The sequence below is a fragment of the Mrakia frigida genome (assembly GCF_051309035.1).
Source record: "Mrakia frigida strain ATCC 22029 unplaced genomic scaffold BDY24scaffold_31, whole genome shotgun sequence".
Lineage (NCBI taxonomy): Eukaryota > Fungi > Basidiomycota > Tremellomycetes > Cystofilobasidiales > Mrakiaceae > Mrakia > Mrakia frigida.
The window spans coordinates 323,672-335,313 of record NW_027481250.1 but is presented as its reverse complement, the minus strand read 5'-3'; the positions used below and the strand labels follow the sequence as shown (position 1 = coordinate 335,313).

At 53.1% G+C, this 11,642-nt stretch overlaps 3 protein-coding genes across 3 annotated transcripts; 1 reads left to right on the top strand and 2 right to left on the bottom strand.

The window, feature by feature from the left end:
• Positions 1-2,599: 2,599 nt before the first annotated feature.
• On the bottom strand, positions 2,600-3,225 carry BDY24DRAFT_443889 (uncharacterized protein; the record flags this gene model as incomplete). The annotated part of the gene is made up of 2 exons (XM_076644807.1): positions 2,600-3,028; positions 3,105-3,225. Coding segments are annotated over 2 exons (355 nt in total), but the record flags the coding sequence as incomplete, so codon positions are not given.
• A 20-nt stretch (positions 3,226-3,245) lies between these two features.
• VPS1 (dynamin-like GTPase VPS1) lies at positions 3,246-7,919 on the top strand (the record flags this gene model as incomplete). Its single annotated transcript, XM_076638172.1, has 21 exons — positions 3,246-3,386; positions 3,983-4,128; positions 4,212-4,233; positions 4,332-4,360; positions 4,480-4,486; positions 4,568-4,591; positions 4,669-4,876; positions 5,076-5,161; positions 5,266-5,468; positions 5,579-5,798; positions 5,883-6,002; positions 6,070-6,282; positions 6,373-6,522; positions 6,600-6,709; positions 6,781-6,835; positions 6,941-7,138; positions 7,240-7,306; positions 7,365-7,456; positions 7,536-7,601; positions 7,689-7,768; positions 7,868-7,919. The coding sequence occupies 21 exons, from the start codon at positions 3,246-3,248 to the stop codon at positions 7,917-7,919; spliced, it is 2,289 nt and encodes a 762-aa protein (XP_076493892.1).
• Positions 7,920-8,190: 271 nt separating this feature from the next.
• Positions 8,191-10,285, bottom strand: BDY24DRAFT_399150 (uncharacterized protein). Its single transcript, XM_076641785.1, has 11 exons — positions 10,186-10,285; positions 9,863-10,050; positions 9,625-9,724; positions 9,454-9,548; positions 9,294-9,381; positions 9,209-9,218; positions 9,123-9,140; positions 8,962-9,053; positions 8,772-8,860; positions 8,607-8,675; positions 8,191-8,507 (listed from the first exon to the last, which is right to left on the bottom strand). The coding sequence occupies exons 1-11, from the start codon at positions 10,214-10,216 to the stop codon at positions 8,472-8,474; spliced, it is 816 nt and encodes a 271-aa protein (XP_076493891.1). The 5' UTR covers positions 10,217-10,285; the 3' UTR covers positions 8,191-8,471.
• Between the last annotated feature and the right edge of the window lie 1,357 nt (positions 10,286-11,642).

The window sequence follows — 11,642 nt, the reverse complement described above, 5'->3', positions numbered from 1 at the left end:
GGAAGATCGAGCTCACTCAAAAAGTGAAGTTCCGATTCGCGAGCTCGATTCCTCCCATCTTCCACCCACTCAATCCTTCGTATATTTCTTTATTTTCCCTTTGGACCTCCCCTTCAGCATGTCCACTCCCGGATCCCTTCTCTGTCTCAATCAGGACGCCTCGCTCAGCTCCTCCTCGACACTTCCTCGACGTCGAATCGAGCTTCGATCCTTCGCACCTGCTCCCTTCTACACGAACTGGGACTTCCTTATCTCTATCGAGTCGTCGACCTTAGAGGCTTTAGACAGGAGTCTACGCTCATGACGGCTTGGAAGGTTCTCTTCTTCGAAGGAGGGCTCTGGAGGGAAGACGGAGGAGAAAGGGCGAAACTTGTTTACGAACTGAGGGGAGGACATCTCGGCAAGTTTGCCTCCCTCTCTATCGTCAACCGAAGGGGATACCTCCATCGTAACACTGGCTCATCGAAAATGTATCCTTCCTTTGTTTTGCCCGACAGCTCTCGCTTCACCTCCACAACTGCTCCTCCCTCACCATCTGCCCCTACTCAGCAGCTACTCGCTTCGTCCAAACTCACACCAAATCCCTCCTCGGCCATCTTCCCATTCGAAGCTTCACCATCTCGTTCGATACTCCCTTCCAGTCCGGAAACCCAGTTTGCAATCATCTTCCATCCTCCTTCGCTGCTCTTTGCGGGCTTTCGTCGAGGCTTTCGTCGAGGCGGCCACAGGTCCATCAGCCTTGCCCCAACCTCAGAGAGGTCGTCTTCAAGGGAGCAGTCTACTTCAACTCCGATAGCATTCAACGCGCGCCCCGTTGTGGGGGTTTGGAGAGGAAGTGTGGAGTTCTTCTCGTTCCGTTCTTTCTTTTGTTTTGGTCACGACGCGTCTCTTCTCCTTTTCCCTTCTCGGTTAGAGACCCCGCTTCGATAGGTTCTGGGCCTCGCCCTTCTGTTTATACGTAGTTCTCTGCTTCCCTTCACTGACTCTTCCCTTTCTGTAGATCCCTTTGCCTGAAACCCTTCTCTTTGCGACGCGTCTCACCTGTCGCGTTCCCTTTTTGCTCTCGACCCTCCCTTCTGTCTCGACTCCCCACTTTAAGTACATATTTGTCTCAGTTCTCACCTTCTCTGCCTCTTCCCTTTTATAGTTTATACCCTTTTTGATTTGCTGTGACCGCTGAAGCCTTTGCGACGTGTCTCGCGTTCCGCCTTCCCTTTCCCTAGCTACTCTCTCCTGCTCCTGTTTCTCTCGCTGCGCGTTGGACTGCGGACCGTATTTAGTATAAAGAGCGGACTAGTTTTGACCTTCTTGCTATCCATCAACTTTCACCCCAGAATTGGTCAACTTCTCAGCTTCCCTTCTCGTCTCCCTTTCTCAGCTTCCCTTCTCCAGAACCAGTCTCGCAGTCAAGTCGCCCAGTAGTAGTTCTCATTCTCGCTCGCGTAGTTCTCAAGTCGCCCGTAGTAGCCTAGTTCCGACCTTCCCTTCTCCCAGCCCACCCCAAAGCCTCTTAGAGCTGAAACCTCAAAGAGCACCCGCCAGCGTCGTTCCCCTCCCGAACTTCGATATAGCTACCCCTCACAACCCCTCCCAGAACCCTTCACTTTACAGTAGAACGTCCACACCGTCGACTCTCCTTCTCGCAGAGCTCTTTCGAGGTCCTCGCCATCGAACTTCGGTTTAACCAGCTTTTCGCCAAGCAGGTCAAGTCGAAGAAAGCGTTCGAGCTCTTCCACGACCCGGACACGGAAGTGGATAGAGACCGATTTCTGAAGGATGTAGGGAAGGTGGAGTTCAGAGTTGCTGGGAAGCTCGCTGGACAGTTTGAGCAGGGTTTCAGGAAGACCGCGAAGGGGTTGGACGCGTTTGAGAAGAGGGTTGGGTCGTTGATCGTCAGGGAGGACGGAGGAGAGAGGAGGTTGATGGAAGCTTTCTGAAGAGTCAGTTTGATTCTCTGGTAGTGATTTTGATGGGTTTGGATCTCGTTGGGCGGACGAGAGGAAAGAGTCTCGACGCGAATCGAATGCGACGCGCCGCTCTTTCTTCATCCTCGCTGGAGCTGTCTTCTCGACTTCTTCTTGTACTGAGAAAAACATCCTTAGAAGGATCTTCTCTTCTATACCTCACAAAAGAGCGCAAACCCCTCGACCAGTTCGGTTGGATCCAACCAACGACGCGTCCTGCTTCGTCGTTCTGAGCTGTCGTCTTTCTTCCTTCTTCTTTCTCGAAGCTCTTGCAGCGTTTGGATCAAACCCATTTTCCTCTCAGTTCAAGTTATATTTATTGAGACTGAGATTGAGTGCTTCTTTCTTTGACTCACAACTGCTAAACGGCGAAACCTCCGTCACGTCGAGTTCCCTCGCTCTCCTTTCCCCTGCCCTTTCACTCGCTCCAAAACCATAAACCGCTCCCCTACGAACTCGATGCGTCCTCCAGCAACCATCTCTCTGTCCCGTCCTCCTCCACGAACACAATCCTCGATGCGATCCTCTTCTTGAACGCGCTCAGCCCAACCTTCCTCCTCTTCTCAATCTCCTTCCTGAACGCTTCCTCGACGACCTTCGAACACAACCTGAACTCGATCCTCTCCGTCCCTCTGAGGAACGTCTTCTGACGAACTGGCCCAACGCCCAAGAAGAGCTCGACGACTTTGACGTCTTCGCCTGGTCCCGCGACCGGTCGGTCGGATCGCACGACGAAAACTTTGAGGAACCAATCCGAGAAGGAAAGCTTCCGCCCTGCGAGACCCCGCCTTCCGTGAGCATCTCCTCGTACCAGAGACATCCTTCGAGGGTCAGGACGTCGAGCTCCTTGCTCCAAGGCGGATCGTCCAACCCAGTGGGTGGAGGGGCGAGTCGGTCCCGCAGGTGTCCAGGAACCAGCGGTGTAGCAAAGCAGTCTCGTACGAAAGCCGAGTGAAGGGCAGCTGGGAGATGATGTTAGGGAGTAGAGGGTAGCGAGTCGAGTCGAGCGATGCTCTGCTGGGGAGGAGGAGGGAAGAACAGTTTGAGCTCAGGAACTTCGAAGCCTGTAGTCAAAAATATAAGGGAAAGAGGGATTCAGTCAAGCCAGGTTTCTTCGTGGTCGACCCTCTGAGGTCTCACCTGGAAGGAGAACGATCCCAGGGAACACGCTTCTAAAAGACATCCAGACCCACCCAGCCTGAGCCCTCGAACGAAACTGCCGACCTTGCCGTTCCTTCCCTCTAACGTGAGAACACCACCTGCTCCAAAGAGAGAACACCAATGCTGGAGAATCTCGTCCGACGTTTTGTATCCTGTGAGATCGACGATCCTGTAGAGGTGAGGGAGACTGAGGAGGTGAAGGACAGAGCTGTTTCGGAGGATGGAAGCTCGGTTGAGCTCTGGAGGAGTATTGAGAAGAAGGTGGGCGAGGATTTCTCGAAGGATGGTCTTCGTTGAGGGAGAGAAGAGTCAGGGGAGCCATTTCTGAGGGCGAGAGGGATCAAAAGGGGAAGGGAGAAGGGAGATGATGGTGGTTCCAAGCGAACTCGAGCTTCGTGTTTTGGAGGGAGTTTGGTTGATCTCCAGGAAAAATTGGCTTCAAAATGATCCCTGGGGAAGGCACACACAAGTCAGTCGTCTCTCGAGAGATCTGATAAGAGAAAAAAAATCACCCACAATCCGTCTCCGAAACTCGCAGCGTCGCCTGCCCTCCTCTCGCTTCCCTCTCCCTCTCGCTCTCCTCCTCCCACCAACCACCCTCCCTTTCACCTTCCTTTCCTTTCTCTTCCCCTTCTCTCTTTCCAGGATGGATAAGCAACTCATCAACCTCATCAACAAGGCAAGTTCCTGTCTTCTACTAGAGATGTATAGGGCGTATACGAGCTGACCTTGAGCTCTCTTTCCAACGTCATCAACTTCAACCCCTTCTTCCCTCCTCCGTCCATCCCTCCCTCTTTCGCCTGCCTCGCAACGACTTCTACCACACTCTCAGCTCCAAGATGTCTTTACGTCTGTAGGAATCGCCAACCCAATCGTTCGTCTGCTTCTCTAGTCCTTCTCAGCCTGGTCGAAGCGGCGAAGGAGGAGCTCACTTTTGTCCCTTCCTTTGTCCATCACACGAGCAGGATCTGCCTCAGATCGCGGTTATCGGTTCTCAGTCCAGGTGAGTCAACAAACCTACATCTTGACCTCTTTCGTAGCATCCCAAACTGACTCTCTGTTCGCTTGTGGTTGCTCTTCTCCCAGTGGAAAGTCGTCCGTTCTCGAGGTCCGTCCTTCCCTCCCTCTCTCCCGGACCCTCCCCTCGCTCCCTTTTATCGAGCTCTCAAGCTGACCGTCTTCTATATCTCGCTTGATCACGATTAGAACATTGTCGGAAGAGATTTTCTGCCGAGGTGAGTAATCCATCTCGCTTGAGGGAACGGAGGAAGGGAGGAGCTGGTGAGGTTGCGGTGTCGACGAGAGGCCGAGCTGTTCGCTGACCTTTTGCTTCACTCCTTTTCGCTACTATCAGAGGAACTGTAAGTCACACCAATCTCCTCTGAATTGGCTCGTACGCTACCTTGAAGCTGACGCTCTTCTTCGTTCGCTTCTTCTCTTAGGGAATCGTCACTCGACGTCCTCTCGTGCGTCCCCCTCCTTCTCCCCTCTCCTCTCAGCTCGCCCACCTCGCTCACGCCGCTTTCGTCTCCTCCTCTTCCAGATCCTCCAACTCATCAACCGAGCTGCTACTGGTACTCCAGCTCCCAACGGAACCTCGGAAACAGCAGAGCCTACCACGACCGGAAACCAGAACAACCCCGACGAATGGGGAGAGTTCCTCCATCTCCCAGGAGAGAAGTTCCACGACTTCTCAAAGATCAGGGACGAGATTGTCAGGGATACCGAGAAGCACACTGGAAAGAACGCTGGTGAGTCATTTGGATCGTTGGAGGAGCTTAGAGGGGAGGGCGAGGCGTCGGCGGCGAACGGAGGGAGGGAGGAGGAGGGAGGAGGAGGGAAGGAAGCACGGAGCTCAAGAGTCGGCTGGGAGCGAGCTTGGGCGTGTAGGGCTGCTACGAGAGAAGGAGCTGATCTTTGAACTTCTTCTCGACTGGACGGCATGAACAGGTATCTCGCCAAACCCCATCAACTTGAGAATCTACTCTCCCAACGTCCTCACCCTCACCCTCGTCGACCTTCCCGGACTCACCAAGGTCCTTCCTCCTTCCCTCCCCTCTCGAGCCCTCGCACCACTCCCACCCTCGTCGAAGCAAAGTCTGACACAACATCCTCATCTCCTCGATCTTTGCTCACCCAGGTCCCCGTCGGAGATCAGCCTCGAGATATCGAGAAGCAGATTCGAGACATGCTCCTCAAGTTCATCTCCAAACCCAACGCGGTCATTCTCGCCGTGACTGCTGCCAACACCGATTTGGCCAACTCGGATGGTCTCCAGCTCGCCAGGGCTGTTGATCCCAACGGAGAGAGGACGATTGGAGTCTTGACCAAGGTCGATCTCATGTAAGTCGCTTTCTCGTCGAGCTCACCTCTCCTTCCTTCCCTCGACGCGCTTTCTTCACGAGCCGGCTTCGATGCTGATCATTCGTCTTCCTTGTTATCGAATTCAACAGGGACCAAGGAACCGACGTCGTCGACATTCTCGCTGGTCGAATCATCCCTCTTCGTCTCGGATACGTTCCCGTCGTGAACCGAGGTCAGCGAGACATCGAGCAGAAGAAGGCTATCTCTGGAGCGTTGGAGAACGAGCGAGTCTTCTTCGAGACTCACCAGAGTTACAAGAACAAAGCTCAGTACTGTGGAACCCCCTTCTTGGCTAGGAAGCTCAACACTGTGAGTCTCGACGGCGAGGGCGAATCGAGGAGCGACGACCGACGAGCTGATTCTTCCTTCCTTCGTTCCGTTCTTCTAACTCAGCTCCTCATGCACCACATTCGAGCTACCCTTCCCGATATCAAGATTCGAATCCAGACTCAGCTGCAGAGATACCAGACCGAGCTCGCATCTCTCGGAGGAGCCATGGGAGCTGGAAACGGAGTGCGTCCATTTCTCTCCTCCTTTTCGTCCTCGTCTTCAATCTGACCTCCCATCTGTTCTTTTTTAGGCCAACGTTGTTCTTCAAGTCATCACCGAGTTCTGTTCCGAGTTCAGGAGCGTTATCGACGGAGGATCCAACGACCTCAACCTCAACGAGCTTTCCGGAGGAGCTCGAATCAGTTTCGTTTACCACGAGCTCTTCAACAACGGAATCAAGAGCATCGATCCTTTCGATCAGGTCAAGGACGGAGATATCAGGACCATCCTTTACAACTCTTCGGTCAGTCTTCGTTCTCATCTACCTCAAAACTCGACACCCGTCCGGGCTCAAAACTGACGCGTCTTCGTCCCCTTCTTTCGAACTTCTCAGGGATCCACACCTTCGCTGTTCGTCGGAACCGCCGCCTTCGAGGTCATCGTCAAGCAGCAGATCAAGCGACTCGAGGAGCCTAGTCTGAAGTGCTGCCAGCTCGTGTACGACGAGCTGATCCGGATCCTTTCGCAGATCCTGGGCAAGATCGTTCGTTCCCTGCCTCCCTCCCTCCCTCTTCTTGCAAAGCTGACCTTCTCTACAACCTTCTTTTTCGACGTCTGCAGCAAGCTTTCAGACGGTACCCTGCTCTTCGAGACTCGTTCAACAACGCTGTGATTGGGTTCTTCCGAGACTCGATGATCCCTACGACGAAGCTCGTTTCGGATATGGTCAAGTAAGTCACATCCCTCCCTCTCGTTCCGCTCGTTCGACTCGTTACTGACCTCGTTTCCTTCGATCTACCAGCATGCAAGCTTGCTACGTCAACACCACTCACCCCGACTTCATCAACGGCCACAAGGTGCGACTTCTCTTCCTTCCCTCCTTTGCTTTCTTTATTTCGACCCGTCCTGACTTCTTCTTGTCCTCCGTTCTCCCACTTTCTCTCTTCCCTATCGTCCTCCAGGCCATGTCCCTCGTCTCCGAGCGAATCCAAGCCGCCAAAGGACCCGAGAAGCCCGTCGACCCCAAAAAGCAGATCCTCAACAACAACAAGGATCTCGACGTCGACATGAAGAAGGACGAACCTAGCTTCTTCTCGACGTTCTTCCCCGCTGGAGCCAAGGGAGTGCCTAAGAAGAAGGGAGTCTCGGTGATGGAGTCGGTGAGTTTCGACGAGGCGCCCTTTCTCGTTGTCGGAGGGAGTTTGGAGCAAGCCGGATCTGACTTTCATTCCTCGTTGTTTGTGCGTTCGATCTTCTATAGCCAGCAGCCAACATCCGACCTCAGGCTGCTTTGAGTGATCGTGAATCGATGGAGACGGAGGTGATCAGTGAGTCTCTCGATCCCGCTCTCCTCTCTCCGTCCCTCTCTTCGTCTTGTTCCCTCAGCCGGTTCTGATCCGCCTTACCCCGTTCCTACAGAGCTTCTCATTCACTCGTACTTCAACATTGTCAAGCGAGAGATGATCGACATGGTGCCGGTTCGTTCACGATTCTTTCGTCTCCCCTCTCATCTGCTCTCTCGAGACTAACCCCCTCTCCCTCCCTTCGCCGTTACAGAAATCTATCACCTACACCCTCGTTCAAGAGTCGAAGGATAACCTCCAGCGTGTGTTGCTCGAGCAGGTTCGTTCTCATCATCTTTCGGTTCTTTGCGTTGCCTCAGAAGCTGACCGATTCTTCCTTTCGTCTGTCGTTCTCTTTCGTTCGTAGCTCTACAAGCCCGACGTTCTCGAGGATCTGATGCAGGAGAGCGAGCACGTCGTTCAGCGGAGGAAGGAGTGTGTCAAGATGTACGTTGTCGACTCTCGTCGTCCCCTTCCCTCCTTTCACTTCGAACTCATCGCTGACCATCTTCTTTCCTCTCTTCTTCGTTACTCCGTCGACCATAGGGTCGAGGCTCTTCAGAAGGCAGAGAACATCGTCGCTGGAGTCGGACTCTAGATTGCCCAACCCGTTGCGTCTCGTTTTCCCGTCTCGGGTGGTCGTTCGTTTCGTTCTTTCTTCTGGGTTCTTTCTTTGCATCACGTAGTCTTACAGCTCTTTTGTGCGCGTCTCACCACTTCAACTTCGTCTTTAAGTAAAGCCTCCCTCATCTCTCTCTCCTTCCCGTCTTGGTTTTTTTGGCTCTATCTCTCGTTCTCTCTCCTTGGTTGCTGTTTCGTTTCCTCACGATCTAGATACCCTCTTTCACGTCAACTTTTCGAGGAGGCCGCAGGTTCGTGAAGCATGAGAGATCAGAGAAGAAGCAAGGAAAGAAAGGAAGCGACGCGGGTCGTGCGAAAGGTAGAGGAGAAGAGAGAGATTGTCCGGGATCGTGATAAGGCAAAAATAAAAAGGAAAGAGTATAGGTGAGAGCTAGACTGAGAGAAGTGCTGATACACGTGGGCGGGTAGAAGAAAGAAACGGAAGCAAAGGCGACGGAACGGGCGTGCGAAAGCAAAACGAAAGAGGAACGTGGTCCGACGAGGTGAGAAAGAGAAGAAGAGATGCTGATCAGAGGAGACCCGATACTCCGCTGATACCCAGTTGCTGTCAAACGAGAGCGAAAGAGGCGAGGCCGAAGGAAAGGTCAGAGGTCGGAAAGAGACGAATCGGGGAGTTTGGATCGAGAAAGGCGACGAGACTCACAGCGATCTGTGCGAGCGTGAAGGGGCACTCGAAGCTTTTGGATCCATCGAAGGTGGGTGAGATGTTGATCTGAGAGTCGAAAGACGAAGGGAGAGGAGAGCGGGTTAGCAGGAGCGAAAGGAGAGGCGGAGAAGAGACACGTTTAAAAGAAGAGCGTGGACTGACCCTGAGGATCGAGAGCTTCGAGTAGATGTTGTAGTCGATCTCGATATTCCTCTTGTTCGCAGCTACCAGGAATCCGCAACGGTCGACGACTGTGAGGGAAAACGGAGGGTGATCAAGCTCAAAGATGAGACGCGCGTCGTACTGTAAAGGAGAAGGCTGTAAAGGAGAAGGCGGCGAGAGACAGACTCACTGTCCAGGATAATGGTGTTGTTCGAGTCGAGGGAGGTGGTGTAGTCGACTCGGAACGGGAAGTTGAAGGTCGTTTTGGAACCGGATTTGAATCTGGAGGGGGAGAGAGGGAGGTTCGATCAGCTTGGGGGAAGGTCGAGCAGCGGAACCGACAGAACTCACTTGACATCGGTCAGGTTTCTAGAAGCAGAGGGTACACGAAAAGGTCAGCAGAGAAAGGGAGGGCAGAACAGAAGCTAGCGACTCACCCTCCACCGACTGAGGGAAGAAGGAAGGAAAGGGAGGGGTCAGTTTCAGGCAGCCGACAATTGAAGAAAACAAGAAGAGACTCACTCTGCGTCGCCACGTCCGGATAGAAGGCTTGAGCTTCTAGAGACTTGATGGTTGCAGAGAAGTAGTTGGGGTTGGAGACCGAGATGGACTGGGATTTGGGGTTGAGATGATCAGCTCGAGCCTACGACGGCGGGCCTCCTCTTCTTTTCTGAAGACTCACAGCAGTGAAGCCAATGGACAGAGAAGGGGTCGTTCCAGTGATATTCACTGTTGGAGTTCCGACCTCGACCGAGTTGATTACGAGATTTGGTGGTTCTGAAAGAAGGGAGAAGGGGAGAACGATCGATCAGCTGCGGTCCTGCCAGCCTGAGGACGGGAGAAATGAACGAACTGATGTATAGAGCGAGGGTGAAGATGATGGTGAGAACGAGTACGAGTGTAAAGATTAACGTGCATCCCAAGCAACGACCAAAACTGCGACATCCTCCTCCCTGAACGAGGGAAGCGTAGGAAGAGGGAAGGGAAGGAGGGAGGTGAGCTCGCACCGCTTGTCCTTCGACTTCAAAAGCTCGTCTGACCGTCCTTCTCTAGACATCAAACCTCGATATCCAAGATGAAAACGGACTTACTCTTGTAAGAAGCTTCCCTCTGTCCTGCTTCCTCCATTCACCCAGCATTCCTGTAGACTTGGGAGGAGCGTTGACCTTCTCCGCCTCGTACGAGCTCGAGTAACCTCCGACCTGCTGAGCTCCGCTGTAGCCTCCATTCTTGTCGTAGGTGTAGCCCTGATCTTGGTCCTCAGGTCGGAAGGGAGTGTCTGTGAAGCAGGAGGAGGAGTACGGGGAGAGAGGGAGGAAGAGAGGAGAAGGTGAAGGAGAGAGGGAGATGACCGAAGAGACAGCAGGGTCAGGACGAGCTCGAGGAGGCAGAAGAGTGAATAGCCTGTGCTCACCAGAGTGTGTATAAGGGTCTCGGTAGGCCATGTCGAGAGAAAAGAAGAGGAAGTTCCGAGAGGAGGGTGAAGTTTGGGAGCAAGGAGAGGACGGTCGTTGCGGGCGAGGTGACGATTCGAGTCTGCGGCACCGCTCTCTCCTGAAGATCTGAAAAAATCCTCCGTCGCCCTTGGAGAAGGAAAACTTCGATCCCTCTTGCTATATGAGCTCGTCTGACCTGACGGCTCACTGGGTGAGAAATTTACGTCTCTCTCTCTATGCTCTGTCGGTCGTCACTCCGCACGTCTCTCCTCGACCTCGTCGACTCTTCTGGTAGTCCCTCGCCCGCCTTTAAGACCGACAACAGATCTCAAGTCTCTAATCTTCAGATCCTATTACTAGTTTCTAGATTAATTCAAGAGCTCAAAGCTCGAGTACACGAACCGGATCAAAGGAACGACAGTTTGGGCGCGTCAACTTTTGTTCAACTCTCAGTTCGTTTCTGCCCACCTTCAGAGCTCTTTGCGACACCAAATTACAGCCGCATAAGATTTGTTTTGGAAAATCGAAGTCGCTTTGTTCCTCACCCTTCACCGAGAAAGATCAGCCTGTCGAAGTTGGACAAGTCGTCGTCAGACTCTGCTTCTTTTTGAGCCATCGTCGGGTTTCAAAGTTGAGAGAGGAGCTTCACACAGCGTGAAACCCAGCTTCTCAAAGAGAGATGAGGCTTTCCATGTTCCGAAACCTGTTGCATGACGGGAAGGGATGGGGTTAATGGCGATTGCTTGAGCTTTCTTGACGAGATCCACGTCGTATCCTGTCTCGCTTTGGTAGCCAGAACTGCCTCATGAGTGAGAGAACACTAGTCACTTTCGAACTTGAGAATTTTGTAAAGAAGGTGAGGATCGGATGCGTTTTGGGTCGAGGAGTGGTCAACGTCGTCGCCTCGAGGTTTGGCATTGTCGTTTCTTCGCGTAAACCTATGGGCACGGCGTTCCGGGTTCCCACGAAGAACTCTGCTCGGTAGACGTAAGCTTTCATTCATCTCGTCACTGTATCCTTCGTAGCGGTTCAAGGACTTGCATCGGTCGTCGAGCCGTCGTTTCCCGCCTCTCGACGCGCTGAGCGAAACACCTTCGCTCGCCCTTTCTCGCGTCCCAAGCCGTTTGCAGGTTCACGAATCCTTTCCGATCGCTTCGAACAGTTCTGCACTTCGAGAAGGATCAGCCTGCCGACATATTTCTCATTCAAACGAGGCGAGAAGTCGGCTCCCCGGTCCTTTCGACGACGAGTCGCGTTTTGGCTGGAATGACAACGGATCAAGCAACGAAAAAATTGACGGCAGCTGACTTTTTGCCTGCTCAAGATCCGAGAGAGGGCAGCTTTTCCAGTTTCTTGGCGCGAAGATTAGAGATTTGATAACGGATGGCTTTTAGAACTCCGATTTCTGAAATCCAAACTGACTCGTCCTCCTCCT

Excerpts from the sequence above, each read along its gene's own strand:
- BDY24DRAFT_399150 (XM_076641785.1), bottom strand. The coding sequence starts at position 10,216 with ATGGCCTACCGAGACCCTTATACACACTCTG. Across the intron at positions 9,725-9,862 it reads GAGGGAAGCTTCTTACAAGA|GGAGGAGGATGTCGCAGTTT; the intron begins GTAAGTCCGTTT and ends TCCCTCGTTCAG. Across the intron at positions 8,861-8,961 it reads CAACACCATTATCCTGGACA|TCGTCGACCGTTGCGGATTC; the intron begins GTGAGTCTGTCT and ends TTTCCCTCACAG.